Source organism: Papilio machaon, chromosome 13 (assembly GCF_912999745.1).
Source record: "Papilio machaon chromosome 13, ilPapMach1.1, whole genome shotgun sequence".
In the NCBI taxonomy this organism is placed as follows: Eukaryota; Metazoa; Arthropoda; class Insecta; order Lepidoptera; family Papilionidae; genus Papilio; species Papilio machaon.
This window is the reverse complement of record NC_059998.1, coordinates 4,846,015-4,873,780: the sequence shown is the minus strand read 5'-3', so window position 1 is coordinate 4,873,780 and position 27,766 is coordinate 4,846,015. Positions and strand designations below refer to the sequence as shown.

The 27,766-nt window shown below is 32.5% G+C and overlaps 1 protein-coding gene across 1 annotated transcript; it reads left to right on the top strand.

The window, feature by feature from the left end:
* Nucleotides 1-2,449: 2,449 nt before the first annotated feature.
* LOC106717700 lies at nt 2,450-26,645 on the top strand. The gene is made up of 13 exons (XM_045680586.1): nt 2,450-2,656; nt 14,918-15,286; nt 16,963-17,099; nt 17,509-17,709; nt 19,487-19,723; nt 19,899-20,005; nt 20,248-20,467; nt 20,840-20,989; nt 21,797-21,943; nt 22,775-22,936; nt 24,723-24,937; nt 25,020-25,940; nt 26,015-26,645. The coding sequence occupies exons 2-13, from the start codon at nt 14,974-14,976 to the stop codon at nt 26,559-26,561; spliced, it is 3,357 nt and encodes a 1,118-aa protein (XP_045536542.1). The 5' UTR covers nt 2,450-2,656; nt 14,918-14,973; the 3' UTR covers nt 26,562-26,645.
* Nucleotides 26,646-27,766: the final 1,121 nt, after the last annotated feature.

The following is a 27,766-nucleotide window of genomic DNA, read 5'->3' as shown; positions in this document are numbered from 1 at the left end:
TTATTTTTAACAGAACATTAATAGTAAATAATTAATGGTGAAGTAAACCAATTTCTTTTCAATCCATACTACGATTAGATTTACGAAAATCCGTTAATTTTAATAGTCATAAAAGCCAGTTCTCATTCCCCGGATGGAACTCGGATGTCCTATTTTAATTTAGGTAGCACCGTAAGTTTCAACACATTATCTTTATAATATAGTCATGCTTGAAAATTTAGCTCATTGTGTAGAGATTGTGACGAGATGTGCGTTTTCAGTCATGCCACTTAGGTAGTTAATGAAACGTTTCTTTTTTTTACAAATATTGTCTACATTGTTTTCATGTTTTATCAAAAATACTATGTAATGATAAGAAGTTAAGTGCGAAAATATATGAAGTCTTTAATATATTTGGAAACGGGGACGCTTACTTTGCGCGTACTGTCTTAATAGTTTTTCACATTGCTTTTCCGGTCGTTGCCTTTTGTGAAAAGCGCCGAATCGGCCGGTAAGTGCGATGGCCAGAGAATGATCGCTCTCTAATGCCCGATCCGATTACAAAACAGAGTAAGTACAATGTGGACTCCGGCTATTTTATTCCGATCTCTAAAATAATGTATTTCTTTCGAAATGGTGACTTCATAGAATTAAGTGCTTTTTTATTTCTTGTGTTTTTTTTTAAATATATGTTTTGTAAGAGAAAGGATTCGGGTCGGCCCGTGATTATGGGGCATGCAACTGTGCCGAAATATCAGGATCTGAAAAAGACTCATCATGGTAAGAATCCTTACTCTTATGAACTTTATACACGTTAACTATCAGGTTTTTACTTTTTACGCCTATTTGCAATATAAAATCACTATTGAAATATATTGAAAACGTAACCTATGATTTCAAAAGAATATCAAACTATTTTGAAATACATAATGGTAAAAGAAATATCATAAAATATTTGCAAATATATAATGCAAACTTGAGAAAACCTTTCAAGGTTTACTAAGAAAAAGAAATGGCTTCGAGTAAGTTTTTTATTTTGTTATTTCAAAGTCTAGTATTCTTTTACGCCTTTAATATTTTCCTATGAACGTATAATCTACCTTTAATTTGTCTATAATAATTTTAGAAGATTATTTAAAATAATGTCCAAAATATAGATATTCGAGATCAATAGAAGCGTCTCATCAATAAAATATACCAACTATGCTATATTAATATATTAATATTTTCCTTTACATGTCATCAACATCATCTCCATGAATATAATAGACAAAGAGCTTAGAATATAATTACAATTTTAATGTAATAAAATGACTATCAACACCGCGCGATACAAATGAAAAAAGTTTTTTTTTTAATCTTTTGATTAAAGTTCTTTGGATTCTCCCTAATTTTCGAGAGCTAACAAGATAAAATTTATTGAAAATTAATTGCGACATCTTTGACGAAACTTCCTAGTCAACTTTGATGTCTCAAATTTTCTAAAGGCGAACTTTGATAATGTTGTATGTCTGTTAAGAAAGTCTGAGACGTGACTGATTGGATATTACGTAATAACGATTTTTGAGAAATGTTCTACATTTTGCTCCGTTCTTTTTTTCTAAGACAATTCAGTAGGAACCTATTTTCAACGCCGACCTTCAAACATAGAGCATCAAATCCCATTTCTAATAATCCTTTTCAAATAAGTCAGACACTACAAAGCTTCTTTTTTATTTACTAGTATCTTAATTACTATGTTCCAGACATAATCTTACATGTAGCTTTAACAACCTTTCTGAAAGTGGAAGGCATGTAACGGCAGACTAATTCGGATTGTAATGAAAAAATCCATGTTAATATTTAATATATATAGAATATCAACTTCTGAAAAGTTATTGTAACTGTGATATTATGTTTAAAGGTATAGGTACTGATTACAAAAAAAGAGGTAAGTTTTGTCTTCAAAAATCTGTTACTATTTTGAAATAAAGCAAATCCCTTAAATTCAAATTATCGTTAGGGATTACAAGTTTAAATCGTTTTCTCTGTGTACGAGAACAGGCATACTTGTGCGTCGGCATTCGTTTAACTGTGTGAGTGAATCACCATTAATGTGCACGTCATTTACAAGCCCAAAAATGTTACTTTCCCGCTTCCTCTCGTAGCTCTCTTGTAAGGAGTGCGCTTGTGGGCGCAATTTGTCGTATACGGATGGCTCGCGTCGTTGTGTGGGTGCGCAGTCCGGGACCGCTAGCCCCCTCCAGTAGCGAACTGATCGCAGCGGTAATACGACATGTTTGTGTTATAGGGAACGACTCCATGTGCCCTTGCCCATATTTTCGGACAATAGCAACGCCGATGGATTGAACTGTATTTTTTTAAGTGAATAAAAGATAGTGACTAAGGAGCATTGAGATATTGGTAAGGACTTCTTTGTCTGCAAACAAATATTTTAGTGCGTTTACATAATTCGAACTTGAAAAAATTATTGCCGAAAAGACACGATCGTTTATTAGTGTTATGAAAAATAACGTTATTTATTGTATTGTGTAATAACAATATATTATTGACAATTTTTAACAACAATTCTAATGACTTTTTAAGTGATTGTGGGTTAATAAACGGACTGGTCAACTTCTGCTCAAAAGTGCCATAGTTTGGAATTTGGTTTAAGATATCTTCAGTAACGCCATAGGTAAGATCATCTAAATAAATTTGAGGCTTTTGAAAATTATATTTTTAATTATCTGTTGATGTATCATCGTATTTCTTAATTTTGCACTTATTTTTTCCTATATATTATATACTTATTTATATTATGTTTTATCTTTATTTTTAACTTATTAATTTTTGTTAATGACTTATTTAAATTTAAACAAATTTATAACTAATGCAATTTTTTTCCAGCTCTTACAAATAACTATTAGTGATTAATTCGAGTGATAACAAATAAATATAAAAGACTTGTGAATAATCTATTATATTTGTTTATATGATTGATCCTTTTCACTGACGGGACAGATATTTATTGAACAGAACTCTTAAATATCGATTCTGAACTTCATAATTTTCAGGAATGCATAATTTAAAAAAATTAAATATTCCTTTTTATAATATTCCAAGAAACGAGTCTTTTTCGTATTTTATTATATAAAACTATTATTTCTGAAACATAAATGAACGAAATAAGCACTGCTTAAAATAATTTTGAATTTAATTGAATGTTAAAAAATGATTCGAAACAATATTCGACGTAGCGCTTTAGATAGAGCTACAATAACTGCTACGGTCGTAGCACCGTCTACGATACGTACGATATAATTTTATTGCGTGATTTTCACAAACATAGAATATGGTAAATCCTTTTTTCAATTGCATGTATATTTGCTTAGAACACTTGAATCAGTTCTGCTGTTGCACGGGTCGTTTGTTTATAGAAACGAGCGATACCGCAATTGACTAGAGTCATTGTTTGATGCCGCAAGCGTACATCTATTGTGGAGAGAAATGTCATAGAGCTTGCCGTATGCAAAGGTAACGTTACATGAAAAAGAGTTTATGTCGACGTTGGAATATTAAATGCGTAGCCTATTCAAATATTTGCTATGTTAATTTTAAGCACTTTTATGTATTCCTTTTTAAGGTTGCGTAGCTACGAGTCATTTACATAACTAATTGTTTCTGTCACTTTGCATGTTCTAAAATTGTTTTATGTTTCGAATAAAATTTTCTTATTTGAATATTATGATTAGCTGTATAATTTTAATTTTAAGACTCACCAGTACTTATTGGGAAGGTAGCGTCTTATCAAAGTTAGGTCATATCAAATTCAAAACGTCAAAATTAACTCGAACAGTGCTTAATCTGTGATCAATGCACGAAGTTTACACTGGTTTAAGAAACATTACCGTTTGACATAGATTCAATTTCATATTTCCAAGTTTAAATAAACTGCAAGTACTGTATGATACTGTAGCGCGAATGTAACATAACACAATAAAGCTCATAAGCTACCGCCTTGAGAATGTGATCATGGCCGCGTCTTCCTTACTACACTTTGGGCAAATATTTTCCAGGAAATTGAATTCAGTGTTGGAGTTTTACATATTAACTTGTCTTTTCTATGAAAAATAGACATAAGATTTAAAAAATATATATAAAAGTGGAGAATTTATTTTAACTAGCGGTCGCCCGCGACTTCGTCAGCAAAGTATAATTTTAAAAAAATATCTAGCTTAGTATATATTCCCACGTTCGTCATCACCTTTCCGTCAAAATCGGTCCGTCACTTCCGGAGTTTAGCCAGAACAAACGCGGCCTTTCAAACAGACTTGCAGACAGACAGGTAAAAATAAAAAAAAAAGGTTTTTCGTTTCGCTACGCAAATGTGAACGAAATCTTATTTTTTTCTTTTTACCCGAAATTACATGCAGACATTACAATTTTATTAATATGCAGATTTAAAACAGAGCTTATTTGAAACCAGGCTACGTTACACATGTGAAGTGCCAAATTAAAAAAAAAAAGTTAGACGCACAAAGTAGAGTAATATCTTATTCTTCAAAATAGGTGAAATCGCTACCGGAAGTCATATTATCTACATAAATAACATACGTACATAACCCTCACCTCCAGCGGAAAAAAAGAATATTATTGTTCCTTCAACTGTCATATTCCACATCATAAATGTCACAACATTTATTACGTTCCAGTATCATTTGCGAAGCTTGCACGAGATGATTTGAAATCACTTTTTCATTTGTTCTTCCTGCGGTTATTATATTCCAGATGTCGCTGTGTTGCGTGACTAGATGAGATTCATTCTTTTGTATGTTTTATGCGAGCTTTCTCGTTGTTACAACCACGTTGAAAACAGTTTGCACGTCAAATTCAACAACAAAAAACGGAAAGTTATGCGGGCTTTAACGTTCGAATGAATGCATAGAATTTTATTTTAACGTTTATTTATTTTTACGGTACATTTTTATTTTTACATGAAAATAAAGAGAAAAATTAAAAGATATTAATGCATTTCTATGTTAGAGAATTTTTTAGTTTCCTTTTCATATTTACGTTGCAAAAGATTTCTAGATATAATATTTACCGTAAGACTATAGTGAATTTAATTTTTTTTTAACATGCAAGATGTAACATTTATATATCAAAAAATTTATATGAGTTTAAAGTAGGTGTAGCAGTAGTTGTGTTGACAAGTAAAATTATATTATACTACAAATATTTTGCAATTTCCATAAACGAGGATAATTAATGTTTACATATGAAATGAGATATAGGTCCGTATCTATTTTTGCTTAAAATAAAATAATGCGATTCCGTGCTTAAACATTTTTATTCAGCAAAACTAAAATTAGAATCAAATGTTTTTCAACGATAAGTTTTCTGTTTACGCCTTAAGTATTCAGAAGATCTATCAGATTACCTCTTCGTGGTATGTATATTTTACTGATATTATAAATGCGAATATTTAGATGGATGGATGGATGGATGGATATTTGAAGGTATCTTCGGAACGGCTCAACGGATCTAGTTGAAATTAGGCACAGATGTAGAACATAGTTTGGAAGAACACATAGGTTAGTTAATTAAGTTTTTTTTTAATATCGCGCAAACGGAGTCGCGGGCGTCAACTAGTACTTTTAAAAAAATGTTAAAACCGAGTAGTTATTTAATAAAACTATTTTATATACGTAAACTTTTAAGGCTATATGCAACATTAAAGCAAAACTTTACATCATTAATTTAATGAACGCCACTTATACATTCATATTAATGTCCTTCTAGGATCGTTATGAACCTCGCTTGCATTTCACTCGAATAATGTACTCGAAAAGTACTAAAGATAAAATTAAGTACCTATTACGTCCAAAAGTTCATCTGGCGGACAATTAAGCTATTTCCATATGAGATTTGCATACGGATTTATGATTATTGCCGGCAATTGCTTTAAACCGTAATTATGACGTGTAATTCTAAAATATACAATGTATAAACTGAAACATCAATTGAACGAACAAATTAATTGGGACGGTTGATATTATCGGGTTCATACTACGAATACATGTCCACAAATTATAATTAAACTAAACATTTTGATGATACTATTTCGCTATATTTGATTAATAAGATAATTTTAGGCACGGTCTACTTTCTAGTCCTCCTGTTTATGCACAAGGAACTTTGGCAGCTTCATTATACTACAGATGTTTTTTTTATTTAATAACTCAAAAGTCAAAGACGTCCTCCATCCTTCTCAATATAATTGTACAGAATTTTTCGCACAATCTGTTTTAAGATGTGTACAAATCTATTGAGAAATCTATTAAAGGTGGCAACTAATATGTTTTTTGTATAGAGTTTTAAAGTGAGTTTTATCTTTTAAAGCATCGCATTACAATTCGCTTAGAAAGTAATATCAATTTGGAATGCAGAGGGAGGTTCAAACAGCTATTGATAACAAAATGTGTGGAAAGATAGCTATCCACTGGCGATCCCTATCGACGCTCTGTCTGCAACCCTAAAACAACGAATAGGCCGGCCCCTTTGTAATCAAAACAGTAATCAAACGATATGAATTTGGGGGGGACGAGTTAAAAGTTTATTTGAATTTTAAATGTACCCTTTGGCGATATACTGTTATTTTTGAGAGATGTGAAAGAATATTTATATTTCATTTTTTTATATACTACACACTATATATAACAAATACTTGTTGCATAATAAATACAAATGACTAATAATGCAGATGACTTACCACCTCGATGTTCAGTTCATCGTTTGCAGGTTTCTATACACTCCGAAAATTTAAGACGGTTCCGCGCGAACGATTTTGCGCAACATCCCATGGTGTGGTAGCTTCGTAATTAATAAAGATTTTAGTAACGTCGTTACTTTAGAGCCGCTAGATGAATTAATCAAAGCGATTTTGTACGGTAATCCAAAATCGTCCGAACTTTATTAGGGACGGTAGGCAACTGTGAGCAGTTGCGGGTTTCGGCTGTAAAGATGACGGCCTCGTGCAATCCAACGCAGGTTTTCAAAGTACCCACTTGTGCAAACACAAATTAAAACGAAATTAATCTGTTTACCCAATTTTTACTAGTTTATAATTTTTATACGAATCATAACCAGACTAATAAAGTCATAGAAACTTTGACAGACTGTGTACATATTGCAGCTTATCATTTAGACATACATTTTAAAAGTAAATTTGTTTATAATAAACCAACGAACAATTTATAGTAAACATAAAAGAGGTTTTCATATAGAGTTATCGCGGCTGGGCTTAATTTGGGCCACTGTTCGCTCGCCAAGCAATTATGCACTTGAAATAGTGACTGTATTAGAACCACTCACTTCGTGCTAGCTTAGGCAGGATTATGTTAACCGTCTGTTACTAGTTACAACACGCGGGGATCTATCCAAGGCTTTACGAATATTGCTCAAATAAGAATGTGTGAGCTTGATAATCATAGTTTATTGCGCCTAAGTTAGGATTAAGTTTTGAAGTACAAAAAGCCGGTATCGCATACTTTAAGGTTATTAAGTTACCTTTATGTTGTTGGAACCGCTTAATTTTTTTCTTTTTTCAATTAAGCTGAGATGTTATATACAATTGCGATAGATTTTATGTACAATTTACTAATTTTTATTCAGAAAACAATTTAAATCGTGTTTATTACCTTATTGATTAGGTATTCCATTCAGAACTAAAACGGAAATTTCGTAAATAGTTTTTTATAAAATTAATTAATTTAACATAGTCCACATCAATTTAATGAAGAATAAAAAATGACAAAATTTATAGATAAGTTTCAGCTTTCGTCGTTTTAATTACTATTTCATTATTCAACAAGGAAAAAGGTAATCAAAACATACAAAAAATATAAATAGATTTATGGAAACGACTTGTTAAGCCCACATGGCATCTTGTAACAGCAGATAGAGCTTATGCAAATGAATAAAGGGTGTTTCAAATGGCTCCGCGTCCTGGATTAGCAAGCTGACGTAACGGTCTGTTTTTACAACATCACTTAGTGTACGGACTGCTAAATATAACAAGTTAATTAAAATAAAACCTTTAGTCTACACAGAACTCAGATGAATATAGTAAAAGAATTTAAATCGTTTCCCATTTAGGGTCCCATAGTACAGCAAACCGTTACTAAGAGCTATAATGATCACATATATGTATATCTATGTATATGCAAATGTATGTTGCTAAGACATTTTTTCTAGCTAGCAGTATAGTAAGCGTCAAAATTACTGGTAAATGTGTGAGAAATAAACGTCCTCGACTGTACATGTTGTGTTAGAATTTAAATGGGAAAGAAACAATTTTTAATTTTACAAGTTTAATTGTTACTAATATTTTAATGGTTTTAATCAGTCCTTTAGATTTTTTATACTGAATCTAAAGTAAGCGCTACACTTCATGATAATTAAACTAGATTCTAAGTGTGGCTGTAAGTCTTATAAATTAAATCGTTCCTGATAATTTCAGCAGATTATTTTTTTATTCTACTTTCAAACATAAAACTACGTTTGATTCCAAAAACTTGTGAACAGTGGAAAATATAGTTGTAATATTACTTAAAAATAAATCGTTTATTTCTTATTGCAGTAAAAAATGTATTTGTTTTATCTAAATCAGGAGAACTATTCAAAAGAACACTTTGGCGTAAAGGCACTTTATAGCCTCGTCTTTCATAAGTCCGTGTGTATCGCTTCTAATCATCTCGTGCTTTCACGCTTTTGTTTTACGGAAGCCTCCCTCGGGTATCTCTGGGTTGGGGCTCGCTTCTGTAGCTTAAGGAAACATTATGTATGTCAATAGTATGAAATGGGAGAGCCGTTTTAGGAAAACATTTTGTGATATCATATGTATTCTTAAAGGAAAAGACCCATGTGGGAACCATTAAGCGCGTCGAGATTTCTGGCCGACAAAGGGCCTCGATGTAGATATAAAGCTACGTATAATAGGGCCGTTCCTTTCCATTACGGGCCCTTTCCGAATTTAATACCTGCGGAGTGGCCTATATAAGTTATTGTGGAATTGATGGCTTGTTCCGTTTATTCCGGCTATTTCAATAATAAATGTGTAAATTATTAATGCTATTCATAATGGCATTAGTAGATTACTGAAATTTGCAACTGAGTTACCCTTCGCGTTGGTTTTCATCCGTGGTGGGTTTTAGTTTAATTTGAAATTAAGCTCAGGATCAATTTAAAATAATTTCCAACAATGTATTGGGTATTGTATGATAACAATTAAATTTCCTTTGTAAACGACGCAATAAAAACTTAGATGATACTAGCTTTTTCAAGCTTACAATGATTTTTCTTTCATTTCATTTCAGGGAAAATTTTATGAACATGGTATAATTCGTCAAAGGCACAGACAGAAAAGAGATTAGTCTTATCTTGATTCCAGGTTTGGAACAATTAAATATTAACTTCATCTATAATGTTACTAATATTGTAAATACAAATGTTTGGATGGTTGGATGTATGTTTGTTTGAAGGTATCTCCAGAACGGCTCAACGGATCTCGATGAAATTTGGCATAGATGTCGGTCATTGTCTAGAAGAACACATGGGCTATTTATTATGTTTTTTTTAATTCCGCTCGCACGAAGTCGCGGGCGACAGCTAGTACTACTATAAAGCGAAACGATATTAAAAATGTACTGGATTTATAGTTTCGATTAAAACAATAACAACGAAAATGTGTTCCGTTCAGTTACGAAACTTGTTATTGAGTAGAAAATCAAATATATGGCCGCGGCATTAAAGGGGATTGATATTGCCATCGAAACTTTTATTACGCTCGATATACTAGCTCGGATCATAAGACAGCGATACAAAAATGGCTACAATTGACTAAAAAGAGAGACCACGCCACAAGTTCATTCAATAAATATTCCTAACTGCCATTTCGCAAGGAAACAAATGCTCGAAAACACAATGATGGTCCCGACAAAATACAATACTGCTTGTACCAACTGAAGCGCGTTCAACATATTTTGTTTGTTGGAGAAAATTGTGACCACAAACCAAAGCTATTTCGACAATTCGTTCCTTTTCTTTGATCGTTTATTTACTAATGAGAGTCTATACAGAGATGATATAGCATGATGAATTCGTTTTTTTTTTGTTACAATTTCCATCGCTGTTGGGACAGATACTTTATATTCATTCATCATTTATGTATTCATCGACACTGCTATTATACGAAAAATGCATTTACATTTAACGCTATTTGCGGTTCGTTATTCTTTGAAAGATTGGATACGTTTTGCATTTCGGCATTCACGTGATGTGTTAAATAATTTAATATGAGATTTATATAAAACGTGTTCATATGTTATATTAAAATTCAATTTATCTATTAATTTATTTTACTCTTACTATCAAGGAATTGTAATGGAATAAAATTTAATTACTTTTACAAATAATGCAAAAATCCATCGCATGTCTTAAATCACATGAAGAATAAGATACGTAAAATTAAAGCGCGTAAAGGAAAAATTAATCAAATACATTTTATTTCAAGGCTCAAGTCTCATCTGCGGTTGCCTTTGAATAATGTTTCGCATTAACAAGCTCGGATAGTTCGTCCTACCAGACTGAATGGAGGACGTAATTAATTACGTTGGCCGAGATAAGGAGACGTAGGATAGCAAGAACCGTCTTTTCGACGGGATTGTCTCAATATCTATTTGGCACAACCTAACTAATTAAAAGGATTAATATAATATTTCAACTGTGTTGAAGTTATCAAACATTTCTAAAATAATTTATAACAAAATATAATTCTGCGAAGGCTTTAAATAAACGTGATTGGAGATACCAAGAAAATATAATTATTCAATTGCAGGCCATTTTTATGTATCCAAAGACTTTGGGGAAGCCAGATTTCCACAAATACATTTTTTATTAATCATCCCCGAGACTTTTATTTTTCAATGAAAAATAAAGCTAGCAACAGTGATAATATACAAAAACATAAAAGCAATGAAATAAAAACTGTAAATGTAAAAATAAAATTTACATTATTGAAAGTCTTGAGACTATGCCAAATATGTTTTCGTTGAGATTAAAATAATGCAGTTATATTTGGACGCATTTCTATTATTTTCTTTTCATTCATGAATAAAGATATTATTCGTCAAGAAACTTTACAGATTAATTTATTGGCGCGGCGGCAGCGTATTGATTATCAATCAGTCACAAGTGTTCCAAATTTTTATTACGCAATACACGGTTCAGTTTCTTACTACTGTACATTTCAAATATACCTACGAGTATATACAAAGTTAACAGATTCGATTGAATGTTTTTGATCCAAAATGATACTACCTTGAATTATAATGTTGTTAAAAAGTTTTTTTATCAATAAAAATAAAAGAAATTGTCATTAGAAATAATGGTAATTAAATAATACGGTTCAAACTGAAATTTCAACGCATTTGTCTGCCTCAATTTAAAAAAAAAGTATTCAAAAAGTGAAAGATATCTTTATTTATAATAATATTTACCTAATAATATTTGAGCTGTTTAATCATTAAAGTGACGACATTATCTGTATGTCTATATTGTTATTATCACAGCGCTATTAGTCTCAAATTCAACTATACAACGTCTGTCTCACGTTACGAACAGCTTGTCATGAATAAAGTTATATATGTCAGGGTCATTTATAGATGATGTTTGCACTCAATCTTGTCACACAACGCGGAGACAAGCGCAATTAGAATGCATTCGCGTGACAAATCACATTTCAATCTTTACATCTATCCAAATTAAATAATACTATCCATATCGTATCCATCCAATTATAAATTCCAATATTAATGAATACAAAAGTTGCCTTTAAAATTTAATAATCATAATTGAATCAATTATTATTTCCAATTGCAATACGTCTCTCAATTAACAACGAGACATGAAGGGTTATAAGTGCCTATGTGATTCAATTGCACGTTGATATTTGCATGAATAAAGTATTTTTTTAACCTTTGTTTTCTTTGAATGACTATTACACATACAACCATAGTTTGTTGTTTATTATGTTAATATTTAATAAGAAATTAAAACTTTTTTAAACATATGTATTAACTAGCTGTCGCCTGCGACTTCGTCCGCGCGGAATTAATAAAAAAAACTTAATTAGTAGCCTTTGTGTTCTTCCAGAGTATGTTCTATAACGAAACCAAATTACATGGAGATCCGTTGAGCCGTTCTGGAGATGTAACAAACATCCATCACATCCATCCATCTAAACATTCGCATTTATAATATTAGTAAGATAGTGGGTGGCTCAGGGGTTAAGCACTTGACTTGCAATTTGCCGGTCCTGGATTCGAATCCCGCCATGTATTAATGTGATTTTCGATTTTTAATTTACATATGTGCATTTATCCGACGTTCTTAAAACATCGTGATGCAACCTGTATACCTATATCTGACAGGAAATTCAATGATATGTGTGAAGTCAACCAACCCGCATTGAGCCAGCGTGGTTGATTATTGCCTAGTCACCCCTAACTTAGGATAGGCTCCGAGCCCATCAGTGAGACGTATAGTGATGATGATGATGAAGATAGCGGGTTCTCAAATATTAATAGTTGTAGTACTTTAAATAACTAATGAAGTCTTTTGTTCCGTATATTCATGCCGTATATTTTAAAATGTGATCATCGGAATATAAATGAAATTTTACAATTCACAATATATTTTTTTATGAGTTTAAGGAAACATAGTGACGTTGAATTTGGTATCATTTATTTAAAAGGATTTATCCCACTTTAGTATTTTTAAGCCGGGACTTTTTGTTTGGAATCATTATCAGTGCTTTGTTAGTCATTAATTTGTCACTGTCCAACAAATTATCTTGGCTTATTCGAAGAGAACATTAACCTAGATTTATCTTTTTACGTAAATTTCAGTTTAAGAAAGGTTTTTTTTTTTTTTTACATATTTTCGGTTCATTTTCAATTCATATTATTTATATATTATTTCATATTATATACCTATTTTGTACTTCAGCAGTTAGAAAGAGGAAAGCTAACCCCAAATGATTGGGATAAGTACAGATATGTTATGAACTTACTATAAACGATCAGAGATGGATGGTATTTGAGACTTAAAGTACGCTCTATGTGTTGTAAAAGCCATAGAATCAGTAGATGTATTTCTAAAAACTATCTTTTATGCTGGTGTAAAATATTTGATTACTCTAAAATGTTAGGCGTTATTTGCGTAGCTCGTATGATGGATTTGCAAATTTAAACCCTTTGTAAGCACTCCGCATTTGGAAACACAAATTCGCTTTTACGGTCATTTGCATGTTGCTGTGTCACAGTTGCGGTGACTTCTGAATTGCCACGACAAAATTGTGCGCCCAGTTTTCACATTCACAAATTTTACATGCATGCAAACATTGTAGTTTTAAAATGTTTTATTTAATCACTGAAAAATAAAGGTTAATCACATTTAGTTTATAGTGGAATGGTAAAATTATTTATACCGGTAATCAAAAATCGTGGCCAAGGTATGTTATTTTTTTTTCTAACAAATGGGCTATCTTTTGACACCGAATAATAAATAATTATATTTTGCTAGAGCGTCGGTGGCTCAGTTCTTAAGCACTTGACTTGCAATCTGCAGGTCCTGGGTTTGAATCCTGCTATGTACCAATGTGTTTTTCGATTTACGTATGTACATTTATCCTACGTTCTTACGGTGAAGGAAAACATCGTGATGCAAACAACAAAATGTGTGAAGTCAACTAAGCACTGAGCCAGCGTGGTTGACTATAGCCTAGTCACCCCTAACTTGGGGTAGACTCCGAGCCCCTCAGTGGGGACGTATAGTGAGCTGATGATGAATTTACTCACCTAATTCTTTTAACTTAAAAACGTATGTTTTATTTTTTTTAAATTTCAAAAGGAATCCAAATAAATGTCCGTAACATAAATGCTCGATAAAGTTCGGGCTAAAGATATTTTTAAACCATAAAGAACAGTTAAAACAATTCATGTTAGGGTTTAAAGTTTAATATCAAAGTTCTTATGTAACGAAAACATGAATGTGTTAGACGTTGATATGAACAGATGTACACATTTGGTAAGTGCGAAAGCACAATCGACCCTCCGTAAGTAGGGCAATACATTCAGTAACCCTCGCCGTGCCGTCGACATGTGTGCACACCATAAATAATACTGCGCACCTGTAACTAGTTAGATTGTGCCTAGATAAAGAAATTTAATATTCGCATATGCAGTACCGTTGCTGATTTATGTTACGGCGAAATGTGCGCCATAGCCTCGTGAAATAGTACCGCTCTGAGTTATGAGGTATGAAAGTAACACCGACTGCAAATGTATGCAACTAGCCGCTGGTATGATATCTTACGTAACTGTGGTGTTAGGAAACGTTGAAAAGTGAAATATTAACAGTGTTTGTTTCAGTCTTATGGCTTTATTAAAAAAGTTTATTTCCGTAAAATATTGTACAAATAGCTTACAACTATATTTTTTAATAATCCATGCTTAATCTCCTATCTCTTGTCGTTCATCATCATCTCCTTGACCTTGTCCCACTTACGTAGGGTCGGTGCACCAGGTTTCCGTCCTCAAAATCAATCTGTCTGCCGTCATCTCCATTTCCGAGTCTCAGATTAATTCTTAATTCTAATTAATTAATTAATTCTCAGTCGTTATGATTTATTAATCACCACTTAGCTTTACAGCATTGTTATAGTAAAAAAGTATGATTTATCAATTAAGACTCAAATTTAAATATAACAAAAGGCTATAAACATATTCTTAGCTTTAATGTTATTGGATAATTTAAAATTCAATTTAGTTCAGTAAATGTTTCGTGATTTTCCCTAAATGTAACAATTTGTTAATTATAATTTTCTTTGTTTCAGTTAATCATACTTCAGTGTGGTAAAGAATGTTGTGACAGAGTACAAAGCGGCATAAAATGTGTTCTAAATTCTTCAATGCCGGAAGTGACATAAGAACTTTTTTGTTCATGATTGTGTTATTATCAATAAAACTGTGCAGTCCACAGGATTTGAACGATGAATTTGTCAATGATGAGATTTCAGAATCCGTAACAGATGTAAGTGTTAACACAGAGAAGAATGTAAAAACAACTAACAAAGGTACTGCTGTGAATTCTTGTAGAGCTAGTGAATTGCTCTGTGATACAGGGCAATGTATATCATTAGACAAATATTGTAATGGAGAAGATGACTGCGGTGATAAAAGCGATGAACCAAAAGCCTGTACACGTAAGTGGTAACTTTATTTGTAGTAAATAGTGATTAAAAATTGAAAAATATATAATTTACTGAGCAGATAGACTATAAAATGTACAATACTTAGCTAAGGATTGTTATTCTGTAAAGTGAGTACTCTATTGATGTGTTGTTCCTCTCAACTTGGCGTTATTCGTAAAGTTCTATTAGCTATCTAGTGCTCCATGTCTTCTTAGATTTCAATCAAAATAAGATGAAAAGTAATTTTATACACTGTGATTTTGGGTTCATATGACTCTATAGATTTGATTACGTAATAACCCCGACATGGAAATGCCAATAGCCTCGTTAATACGTTACGTAACCACAAAAAGTTATAAAGGGAAATGAGTCGACTTGACGCAGACTTGTTACTTCACGGGGGACCGTGGAAATTGCTCATTTACGACATTCATGTTCCTAAAAGTTTACGCGGGGGCAATTGCGTTCGTAAGTTTTCTATGTTGATAACGAACTCTGTAAGTATGTCAATATATATTAGAGGTTAATTAAAAGTATCACCTAAATGTTTCTTCGTCACAGTGATGTATGATGATTCAAAGACCTTGTTATTTAATAAATGTTTTATTTACATTCGATGTATAGACAATTTTTGAAGATGCTACAAATTAAACGAAAACATATAAGTTATTTCAAGATAGTATCTTAGTAGAAACATTAATTTTAGTATTTATTAGTATTTAAGAAGTAGTATTTAATAAAGTAATTACCAAACACACATTTGTTTACAAATATAAGATCTAGGATATAATGTACTGCATCGTAACGAGTTGGTGTATGGTATGCACCTAACACCGACCGCCTCACGAATAAATTATGACGAAATAACGCGAACAACTGTTACTCTCAGGCGAGTACATAACCACGTACACAAGCGTGTCTAAGTATGCCATTACTCTGCTAAAATGGTCCATTTGTTTCGAGTCAGAACGCGTAGAACATAATGAAAGAAATTGCCTGTTTTTGTGCGAAATTTTCTCCGTTTCCAAACCGCATTTGTAAGCAGCGAACAAAGGTGTTTTAATTAAAAATGGATTGAATTCTGTATTTCAGGTGGTTTTCTTTAACAAGAATCACTTAGATCTTACTAATATTATAATATAAATGCCAATGTTTAGATGGATGGATGTTTGTTAGAAGGTACCTCCAAAACGGTTCAACGAATTTCAATTTGGCATAGATGTAGATGGCATAGTCTGGATGAACACATAGGCCTACTAATGAAGTTTTTTTTAATTCCGTGTGGACGATCGGGCGACATATAGTCATTTATATATTTAAAAAATAATATCGTAATAACATTTGAAAGTAAATTGGCATGTTATGAAAATGATTTGAATAAAACAATTTGACACTAAACATTTTTTTATAATATCTTTGAAACATAACTTAATTAAAATGTATTTTATTACAATAGTAGTAAAATAAGCGGATAAAATCATTATTAATGTTTTTTTTCAACCTATGAAATAAAATAATTGGTATCGTGATAATAACAGAATTGCGTGTTTATGAAACTTATAAATTCAACATAACCTTCTTAATACGTGACATTAATGTTTAAAGACATTTTAATAACTTGTAGAATTAAATTATATACTAAACTAATGTGTAAACTAAAATAATGTAACTAGTATTTTATTTTGTAGCGTGTAACAGGACTTATATGGGGGATGTAGGTCGAACGTACGAGTTGGAAGTGCGCAGGCCAAGAGAGGATCATCTGCCGTTTATATGCAACCTTAATTTCACCGCAACCGGTGGAAATTATGGAGATATTATACAAGTAAGCAAACAATTGCTTAAATGTAGATTATTTAATTAAAAAAAAACAACTACGGAGGCTTGGTATATTCTCGAATTTCAAATTTTTTGCAGCAATTAACCAGACTACGTATGAGGTACAAATATATTTATTCTTCAAGCATAAGGGTTTTATTTATTTCTTATTTGTTACCTAAATATTTGTAGCTAAAGTCATTTCGCTACAAATGTCATATCATGATTTTTCTTGTTTCATTTCAGAAAAGTGTAATTGTTCATTTTTGGTTCATCTGGTGTTGCGTGCCAATCGTGAACATTTACCAGGACTCGCTGCTACTTTGCCTTCATATGGCCAACATACGTGAATCGATTGAACAGACCATGTTGGCCTTTATAAATAAGAATTTATTTAAACATCTTATTATTTTCAGTTAACTTTCGACACGTTCACTGTGGGTAAATTCGTGTCGTTCACATCTGACGGATGTCCCGACGGTCACATGACGATCGTGGAGCGAAGCCCCTCGCCCCCTACTGGGCAATGGTGCGGTTCTGCCTGGGGATACACCGTGTACTTTAGCGAATCAGATTCTATAAATATGACCCTACGACTCGATAGATTAAGTCAGCAGGTAATACGTATTTTTGTTGGTCAAGAATTTTGATTTGCGTCATAATTCCCTAAATAATAGTGACGAGTAAGGAACTATCTTGATCATAAAAGAGCAATTATGTGTTTGTGCTTTGAAAGGCTGGAAAATCAATATTTTACGATTGTAGTTATTGTACAAAACTTAATTAAGGCTTTATAAAAGACTAGCTTTTACCCGCGACTTCGTCCGCGCGGAATAAAAAATAGAAAACGGGGTAAAAATTATCCTATGTCCGTTTCCTGGTTCTAAGCTACCTGCCCACCAATTTTCAGTCAAATCGATTCAGCCGTTCTTGAGTTATAAATAGTGTAAGTAACACGACTTTATTTTATATATATAGATGATATTGATATTGCAGTATATTTTTATCGTTATAAGAGTTAAAATTATCTGTTTGCGTTAAAAGAAGCCGGCAGTCGAACATGACTCTATCGATTAGGTAAACATGTAATGGTGTTTGAATTTATTTCACGTCGTAGTACGGATGAGTCATCGATGTTAATTTAGCCATGGCGTGTGTACTGTAATTACCCTTGCCTTTATATGAAACCCATAATTTCATACTTTGACAAAGAATAAAACGAACTTTTGTTGACGAGTTGCTTTAAAGGAAAGTTAAGTTTTACCCTTCATGTCGTAAAACCATAAAAGTAACTCTATATAAAATCAAATGGTATTGTAAGTATTAAAAGTTGGTTGTTATTGATTACATTAATGCGACCCGTAATAATTGTAATATTATATCATGAAGTATTGATTTTTTATTCAATAACATATGTATAAATATTATATAAAAGGCGTCAGTAACCAATGTAATTATCAACGTTAAATGATGTAGTATTTATCACAAAATGATATACCATTCAGTTAATCCACAAAATAATAGCTTTCACCTTAGTACAGTAATTAACAGATCTGATACATGGTAGCATTAATCCCAAAAATGAGCAACGATATTTATCTTCATTAAGAAAGTTCGGCCGAAGATCCCTTTATGTTCTCCTGTGTTGTAACTAAGTGTGGCTTTGCGCCTGTGACTTAACTAATATTTCACATCGTCCCGCTTTTAACGCCTCGCTGCCCTTCCTTTATCTGGCGTTAGCAGTCGAATAATGTGCACCGAGGGTTGAACTTTCGATCAATTAATTAGACGATGATTACGGACACCCTCTAGAGACTACGATAAGAATTTCACTGCCTCAATAATTTCGCTTCAACAATTTGTTATGCGTCAAAGTTTATTTATGGTCCGTGTTTATTTAAGCGTAAAATTTTACTTAAAAAAAAGAGTATCCATTACCTGTAAACGTTGTAACTATTCTATACAAATCTACACAAAGGGCTTATTAGTGTAGGTAATTAAAATCGAAAAACATATATTCGGATTTATTAAAAGATTAATATTATTTAGCTAAAATAGAAAAAGCTGATTAGTAATCGGCTAACATTATGATAGCCGATTAGTGACCGTCAGTTCGAATTGCTAACTATGTGCTACTAGTCTCATTGCTTTACTAAGTAGGGTCAGAAAAAGAGAAGTAGAGTAAATTTAAAGGAGTTGATTTAACATCACACGGTGTGCCCTTATGTCGTTATCAAATTGACTGTGTTTTTTTTTCCATCCTCTTAAATTTATATTTGTATAATTTAATACATTTACGCTGTTCAAACTAACACATCTCGAGTTCAAGTTTATCGCGTGTAATCACGTCGCGTCAGAAATAATTACATCGGTACTGACGACGTTTGCTTTTAGGGAGTCGGGTACAATTTCGACTTCAAGTTGGCTTACAAGTTTCTACGTCGGAGCGAGGCCCGTCTGAGATACGGAAACGCTACGGTGGGCGCGTGGCGGGGAGAACGGGTGCCTGGCACTTACTGCGACCGCATTCTCACCGACTGCGATCTAAGAGCATGCCGCATTCAGTCTCCCAACTTTCCCGGCGTGTATCCACGGAACGCTACTTGCACGTACCGCATTGAACATACTAAGGTACACAAAAGATACAACTTTATACGAGACCACTTCAGTCTAAGTTCTCTAAGTGTGTTTGATAACGCATGCGAGTGAACATAACAAGAAAATGTTTTATTGGAATATGTAAGTTTTAAGAATACACCCCTTTTTAGAGTATCTGTATAATATGTACTATTTTTTTTATTTTTAGATACCAGCGGATAAACATGTACTACTAGCTGTTAGACAAACGAACAGTCATAAAATACATATCAAAGATCAAATAGTTAAATATGACAGGAGTCAACGAGTTCTCAAGTGAGTATATTCGAAATGATTTCTGATTTTCCCTTTTTTCGATTCTATGGAAGGTTTCTGAACTGAATTAAAAAAAAGAATTTTTTCCACAAAAAGTTTTAATTTAGAAAATAATATTAGCACTAGAACGCTGATCGAATTTTATTAGATAATTGTTGAATCTGATGTACAAAAGTCTGACTTTACAAATGTCTGAATTAAAACTAAAAACCGGATGTAACTAGTCAAAATTACCATCGTAGGATTTGGGATCAGTGCAATGTGGTTCAAGATTACCTCACCGTATGGGACGGTGCAACCCGCGAGTCTCCCGTGTTAGTTCGTCTCTGTGGAGGCGACGCGGTGCCCGACATTGTAAGCCGGGGCCCGCACATGCTCCTGGAATTCCACACATCCCCATACGACAATCCCTTTCATCCGGTACCGTTGAGCTATTTACCGGGATTCGAACTGGAAGTACAGGTTGGTTACATGTAGTACTACAGATTAATTTTCAAAATAAATCGATTCCTTTTGCATATTAGATGTGTAAAAATGTTTTTTTTTTTTATAATGAATGAAATTATAATACGAATAAGTACTTTTTATTAACAATTAATTTTTTTTGAACTTTTTAAAACTTGATAACAATAAGTTTGCATGTAAAATAATTGTTAATACAGTGAACCTTTTTAGATACATATAATTGATAAATATGCAGCCCAATAAAGCGTAAGCTAATTCGCCCAGTCAGCCATGTGAACACCGTGGGTGACACTAATTCGATACATTTAGGTTTCGTGTTACGAGCCAACGTGATTGATGTAACTTTAGCGTGTAAATTTGATTTGGTAGGTCTTATACGTGGATAAAGATTCCCACTCGTACGTGCGCACTGACGGACGATGTCGATTTATTCTACGCTCATCTGACAAAACAAGCGGAATATTGAGGAACCCAAGGCATTCGCTACCACCGAATACGTCTTGCGTTTACTTCTTTCAGGTACGTGTTATAGAATATAGATACTGGGGCATGTTTTTATTTTTGATGTCACTTTTTAATAAATTGACTATTTTATTATATTATTGTCAAAAGACTATACCTATACATTCTACCGTAATCAGTTTCTTTTAGAAACCTTCGAATGTTTAAATGTACGATGTTCATTTTAAACTTTAGTAGGTACATAGTATAGATAATTTGACCGTTGTTACCAATTTCACAGTTTGAAAACAAAAAAAAAACAAATGAAATCATGTATCATTCAAAACTTTTTCGTCATATCCGAATTGGCTTGAAATGGTTTCGGCAATGTTGACTTGTTTGTGTTTGTAAAAGGTTGAACTGTAGAGCCAAAAGTGCAAAACTAAAACAAATATTGCAGTTTATGCAAACTGCAGCTAAAATAACAATATTCTGTATTACTTTATAGAATAAACTTTTACGTACAAGTTCTATGAAATTGTTAAATAAATTTTTCCAATTTCATAACATATAAATATTTAATATGCAATAACTTTGGATAAAGAACGCCTAGGAAACTGAAAATTCAATTCTAATAATTTTAACAAAGCGCCGATGACAATAGATTACTGCTAATTTCTTCTTCAAATTGATTGTTTTTTCAACTATTACTGTAATAAAAGTAATATCGTTCATAAACTTGAAATAACATTTACTAAGTAATGAATTAATTGCTCAATGAATTCACCTTTACTAAAAATTGCCCACAGATCAAATTTACAGTAGTAAATAAATTGAAAGTAATTTATCAGGTAAAAATATGTTGAAAAGATCCCCTTTTTCCAGGGCCGTGCCAACGAGATTGTTTGGGTGTCATTTGTGAAATATCACGCTACGGGCACTGATCCGGCCGGTTTTGATCAGCAGAAAGACTGCTCATCTCAACTCACCATTTGGGACGGCGCAGCCCCTGATGCCGACCTCGATAGGAAGGTATTCTAATACTTTATCATTTATATCGATATTTAAAAATTGTCTTATACGAGAAATTGTAATACGAATTCCATCATACTTAACCGCAAAACTTTTTTAAGTCTCTAAAAATACAAGAGGACACCCAACTTACTTTATTATAACTACAATTTATATATTGCCCTACTGAAATTAGATTCCGTAATTAAAAGAAAATACCACTATCAAGGCTGTTAAGTTCTCTCTCTCTCTCAAAGTAATAAAAGAAACAAAGGAAAGAGTATGATTAAATTTGCATTCATTTTACGCACAAGTCCAGTATTAATGAAGATTAATGCGATGATACGAATAAAGAAGTGGTATAAAATTAGGTTCTCACCGCCTTTATTCGTGCCATTTCACTTTGCCAACTACCGCTACCTTACCACTTGACGTCGGGAGCCAAACATTAATTTTCTTTAATGTGTCTGAGCACTCTTACCGAGTTCTCCACTGACTGCAGTGCGGTGTTTCGTTCCATTCATTCGCAATTCCTTTGCTTGCATTAAGAACGGATGAACACTAAAACTTCCGAAAGAGTTTTTTGGTGTTTAATCAACTAATTTTACTTTTATATTGAAAGACTTTATTGTCTTATCTGAGTAATAGGCTCATTCTAACTTATTACAAGTTAAAGAAAAGCAATTTAATATCAAACATTAAAATCAATTTAAACATGAATTAGTCTACTTTAAAATTGTATGTTTGAAAACTCGAAGAAGAATCCATACCTTGGCCTAAAAGAAGCGAGCCTAAAATAAATACATATACTAAAGGTGTTAAATGCAGATTAATGTAATAATTTTCTTACAGTTAGACATGAGTGATAAGAAGTTACTTCTGGGTTCGTTCTGCCGCGAAGAGTCGCCACGATTGTGTGACCATGCGCTCCTGTCCAATGCAACTAGAGCAACTAGACCCTGCGCACCGAGCGAGAGCTATATAACCACTGGTCCAGCACTGACAATATTACAGGTCAGTTACAACTGTTGCATCAAATATCAATCCATTGTTAAACTGTTAACGTAATTTTCTTTTGTTTCATATTTAAATAGACTTAAAAAAATTAGTCGTCAGTTTCTACCAAGATTGAGTTTTAAACATACATATTAATCAAGCATGATAAGCAAAAAATGTGTTTTAAATTCAACATGTTTGTTTACACAATTAAATTGTAAAACGTGCCTTTATTTTATTGGATATAATGTATGCATCTGTGCATTTTGATTATTAAATTACAAACTTAATAAACATGGATCTAATACACCTGGTTGACATTTGCACTATAAAGTTAAAAATGTATAAATACTACTACTACTATTTCTAACACCATTTTTTACTCCCCTCGAATGTAGAATTCTCGAAGCGTTGAAACATTAATCGGGAAGTAGACAGATAAGTCAAGCGCGCGCGGGCATTGCATTTGCTATGGTGAATAATGCAAGGGACACGTGCGGACTCCACTTTGCTCTCAGTCATGGAATGCTTTAGCACTATCGTCTTATTTCGAGCAACGCAAAAGTATATAAGAATGTAATCTCATATAATATGTATGTAACATACAAAAATAGAAAAACTAAATTTTGTACGTTACATACACACACGAATTTCAATGTAGAAAAGCAGTATTTATTAGTAAGTTTATTTTTATTAGCAAGACTAAACTGTCAAATTTTAAAATTATGCTGCGAGCTTTTTTGTGCAGTGTTATACCTATGAAATCGGTTTGGTTAATCGTAACTTTTATCTTTAATGGAAGCTTAGATTAATGTTAAGAATAATTATGATAAAACAGCAGTTTTTGTGTACATCACAAATAATACCGAAAATTTAAAGACTTCCCACAAATAGAATGTGATAACGACTTGTTTTGTGACTATTGTGATACAATATCACGTATTCATTTGGATTTGTATACTGATATATTTTTCAGACAGTGCGAATAAATTATCTTGATTCGATGTATACCTTTTATTAATTACCGAAAAAGTATTTTTTCCATAGTAATTAGTTAATTTATATATGCATAATTTGTATAATAACATTTTAAATAAATTCACAGTTGTTCATAACAACTAATTGGGTAGCAACGAAAACGATATTTTGGGCTTGGAGCTAAGATTATTATTGTTACTTTTATCGTAATAATTTTTCTGTATCATAAAACGGATTCATAATCAAAGATAACATTTTTATCAATTTGAAAGTATAAGTATAAATAATATAATTTAAAATTTAGCAATCAATAATCATAAATAAAAAATAAAAAAAAGTAATTAATAATTGTCAAAATATATTTCTAACAATACTTGAAAACTACTTTCTTAATATTAGTCATCTGAATTGTTCATTGCAGGCGAAGACTTTCCACTCAATATAGAATACCAGGTTTAGCCAACTTGATAAAGTCTCTAGTTTGAAACTGTTTTATTATTCCATACTAAATACAGCGCAGCGAGGACTCCGGGAAGTTTTACAACTATATATTTGAAGATTTGCTCAAAGTAGACGTCATTAAATTTGATTCATGTAGATTTTAACAAAATTATATAATGATATTGTCCATTTCTTTTGTGACTTTTATCATTGACTGAATAAAAAAGGGACGAAGAGTTTTTATTTAATCTGGAAAGATACACACAATTTAACTGTCGATTTTCGTACTGAATTTTTCAATAAAAATTATTTTGTCAATTTTTAAGCAGATTCTACAAATATTTGAGTAAATTTTTATGGATGTTTATAGTCAACTCTATTGCAGGAACTACGTCAAGGATCTGCGCTGTATCCAGTATCATTCTTTCTCCGTTACGAATTTGTCGACGTAAGCGAACAAGGACAACCCTTGACGGACTCTCGCTCCGCTTGCGACAGAGTTTTCAAATCCGCACAAACCTATTCAGGAAGATTTCAAGCACCTCGGGCTATATTTTACTATGGCAGAGGAGGCGCACAAAATCTTACTTGTATTTTAAGGTAACACTATTCGAAAACTACTTTTTAATATGATACTTCGGAATTATAGCGGCTTAGTTTTTAATTCCATTTATATTCACAGATTCGAAGCGAAGTATGGAGAAAGAGTGCAACTTACATTTACCAATACCTATTTTGGCAATAAATATTGTATTACTTACAAAGATAGTAGAAGCAGTCGTTGGGTATGCGACAAACCAATAAAGAGAACGATCGGAGGCGAGGGGTACGCTCAAATTATTATTACAGAGTATCCTTGGGAGGGGGTACCAATACAAAGAGACTGTCTTTGCACCAATCGATCGGAGCCGTTAAATATTCATACCTTAACCGCTCCAGTTGTAGAAGTAAACTTCACTGTGACTATGATGAATATTACTGAAGATTATGATGATTTTGCATTTGATGGAGAATTTAAATTTGTACCTACTGGCTCCAGCGATGAATCGATTTGTTCGTCGGGATGGGGAGATAGGCGATTACGAGGAAGTAGTGGCGAGATTAGGCTATATGACAAAAGACAGATGCCCATACCGCCAGAAATTATTGGTGATCGTAATGTTATATCAGAAAGCGTCAGAGCAGAAGTCGCATGTGTACATCGGCCATGGCTTATCGAACCTGGAGGTGATGAAGTAACTCCATTACATGGCAGATATTTGTACATGAAACTGCCAGGATTTGAAATGTCAACGACCTCAACATTTTGCCCGACACCAAATAGAATATACATTTATGAAGCTCATGATACATCAAAACCAAAAGAAATTTGTCCAGACGAAAATGAGTCGATGGAATTGTTCTCCCCTGGTTGGAGCGCAGCCCAAACGAATTTAGAATCATCTCTTAAGCCGCATGCACGAAGTTATGTAATTGATTTTCTACAACACGAACCAGCCGATTATTCAATTAAGTGGATAGAGGTCATGAAAAAATCCGCAATGGAGAATGAAGCTGACTCGGTATTTTTTCAAACGTCCATTTCACTCGAGTGCAGATACAAGTAAGCGGTTATTATACTTCTATTCCTTTTAATTAATAATGTAGGAGTTATTGATTATTATATTTTAATTTTAGGTGTCCAGAGTTAAACGCTTGCATACCTTTCACGTTGTGGTGTGATGGAAATGCGCATTGTCCTTCGGGGTATGACGAGGAGGATTCTAACTGTTCCTTCAGAATTTCATTGCCTCCTCCATATGTTGCCGCCGCTGCAGGCGTAAGCTTGCTGTTATGTGCTATAACTGTAGCACTATGTGCATGTCGAAGACGACGGAGAAAGGAGAAGCAATTTAAAGCCAGATTGGATGGTGCATTACCATCTGAAGAAAGACCTTACGATCGAGTCAAAAGTAATGGTGTTGCAGAAACTATACCTCAATATGCAACAGTTCAAAAGTATGCAACATTGGATAAATATAGTTTAAGTCAAAAATATAGTGCCGGGTTGAATGACGCGAGATATTACGATGAAGTATCTCAGAGAGATAAATTAGCAGATAATAGATATGCTAGTTTAGGTCGTGGTAATCGATGTGCCCGTACTGATAGTATTCGAGGTAATGGTTCTAGAAGACCTAACCCCGATATAGGGTACCCAGATTTAAAAGACGGTTTCTGTTGATACAACTTTTTTGTATCGATTATGTATTTCTTATGTAAAATGGCATTAGGTAATAAATATTTAGTTTCACTTGGTTCTTGAGAAAGTAATACTAAAGACTGATTGGCATAAAAATCTTTGCTAAATAGTCATGTTCATTGTGTTTGGAATTAATTTTTATAAGATTCTATGCTCACTTTATTGTAATAAATGTGTAAAATGTAAATAACATTTTTTATTATTCACGTCATAATAACCCAGTAAAATATAACAAGTATAGTCACAAACAATCTTTAAGGAGGAAAATGAAATTGAGTTTTCTCGGAGAACTTTTGTAACTCGTACAAGGGTTAAGCAATTTAGGAAATTGTTTGAAAAAAGAATTGGATTTAGGATTTCAATGTGAAGGTTGTTAAAATTAGTACATTTTGTTTTATACTTTAAAATCCACACATATAACATTTGCATCATCTACTTACATATCTGAATGTAAATAAAATGCTTGACAATACAAATTTAAGCTAAATAACTTGTTCTGTAAATTGATTTAAGGACATTGTTGTAGTGAAAGGAAGCTATGTATCAAAATATTCCTGAAATAAATATGTTATTACAAATCGTACACTTTATGCTTGTATAGGTTTTTACTTTATTAAGATATAAAAGAAATGTGATATAGAGTGTAAAAATAGCTCGTAAGAAACCTAATATAAACAATATGTAACTGTTAATTAGGTTATTGCAAATTTTGTCATAATGTAAATTTCACCTAACATATGCGTAGTTTTAATTAAATAGCGCAAATAAAATCAACATGTATATAGAATATAAAATAAGGTTTTTAAATCCGTAAGTTCTTACTGGATAAGCGTGTAATTTCAAAAGTATAAGGAAAAATAAAACCGTTTGTAAAAACTTTGCATTTTCATTAAACTCTCTGAAATCACTGCACGTCACATTTGAATAAATCTTTTACTCAATTGTAGACTTTATTTTGATAACATTAAATATTTTCACATTGTATGGTACTCGTCAAATCTATTTTAATTGGATATCAATCTCTCTTTATAGTTGATTAATAGATTAGAAGTCTCTATCATACTGCCGTTAAAATGACAAAGAAATAAAAATAACAAAAGTAAACTTTTTCTAATCTTATTTAGAAATAGTGAATTTACTAATAATAACAAAATCAGGATGTATATTATGTGTACATTCATACGTAA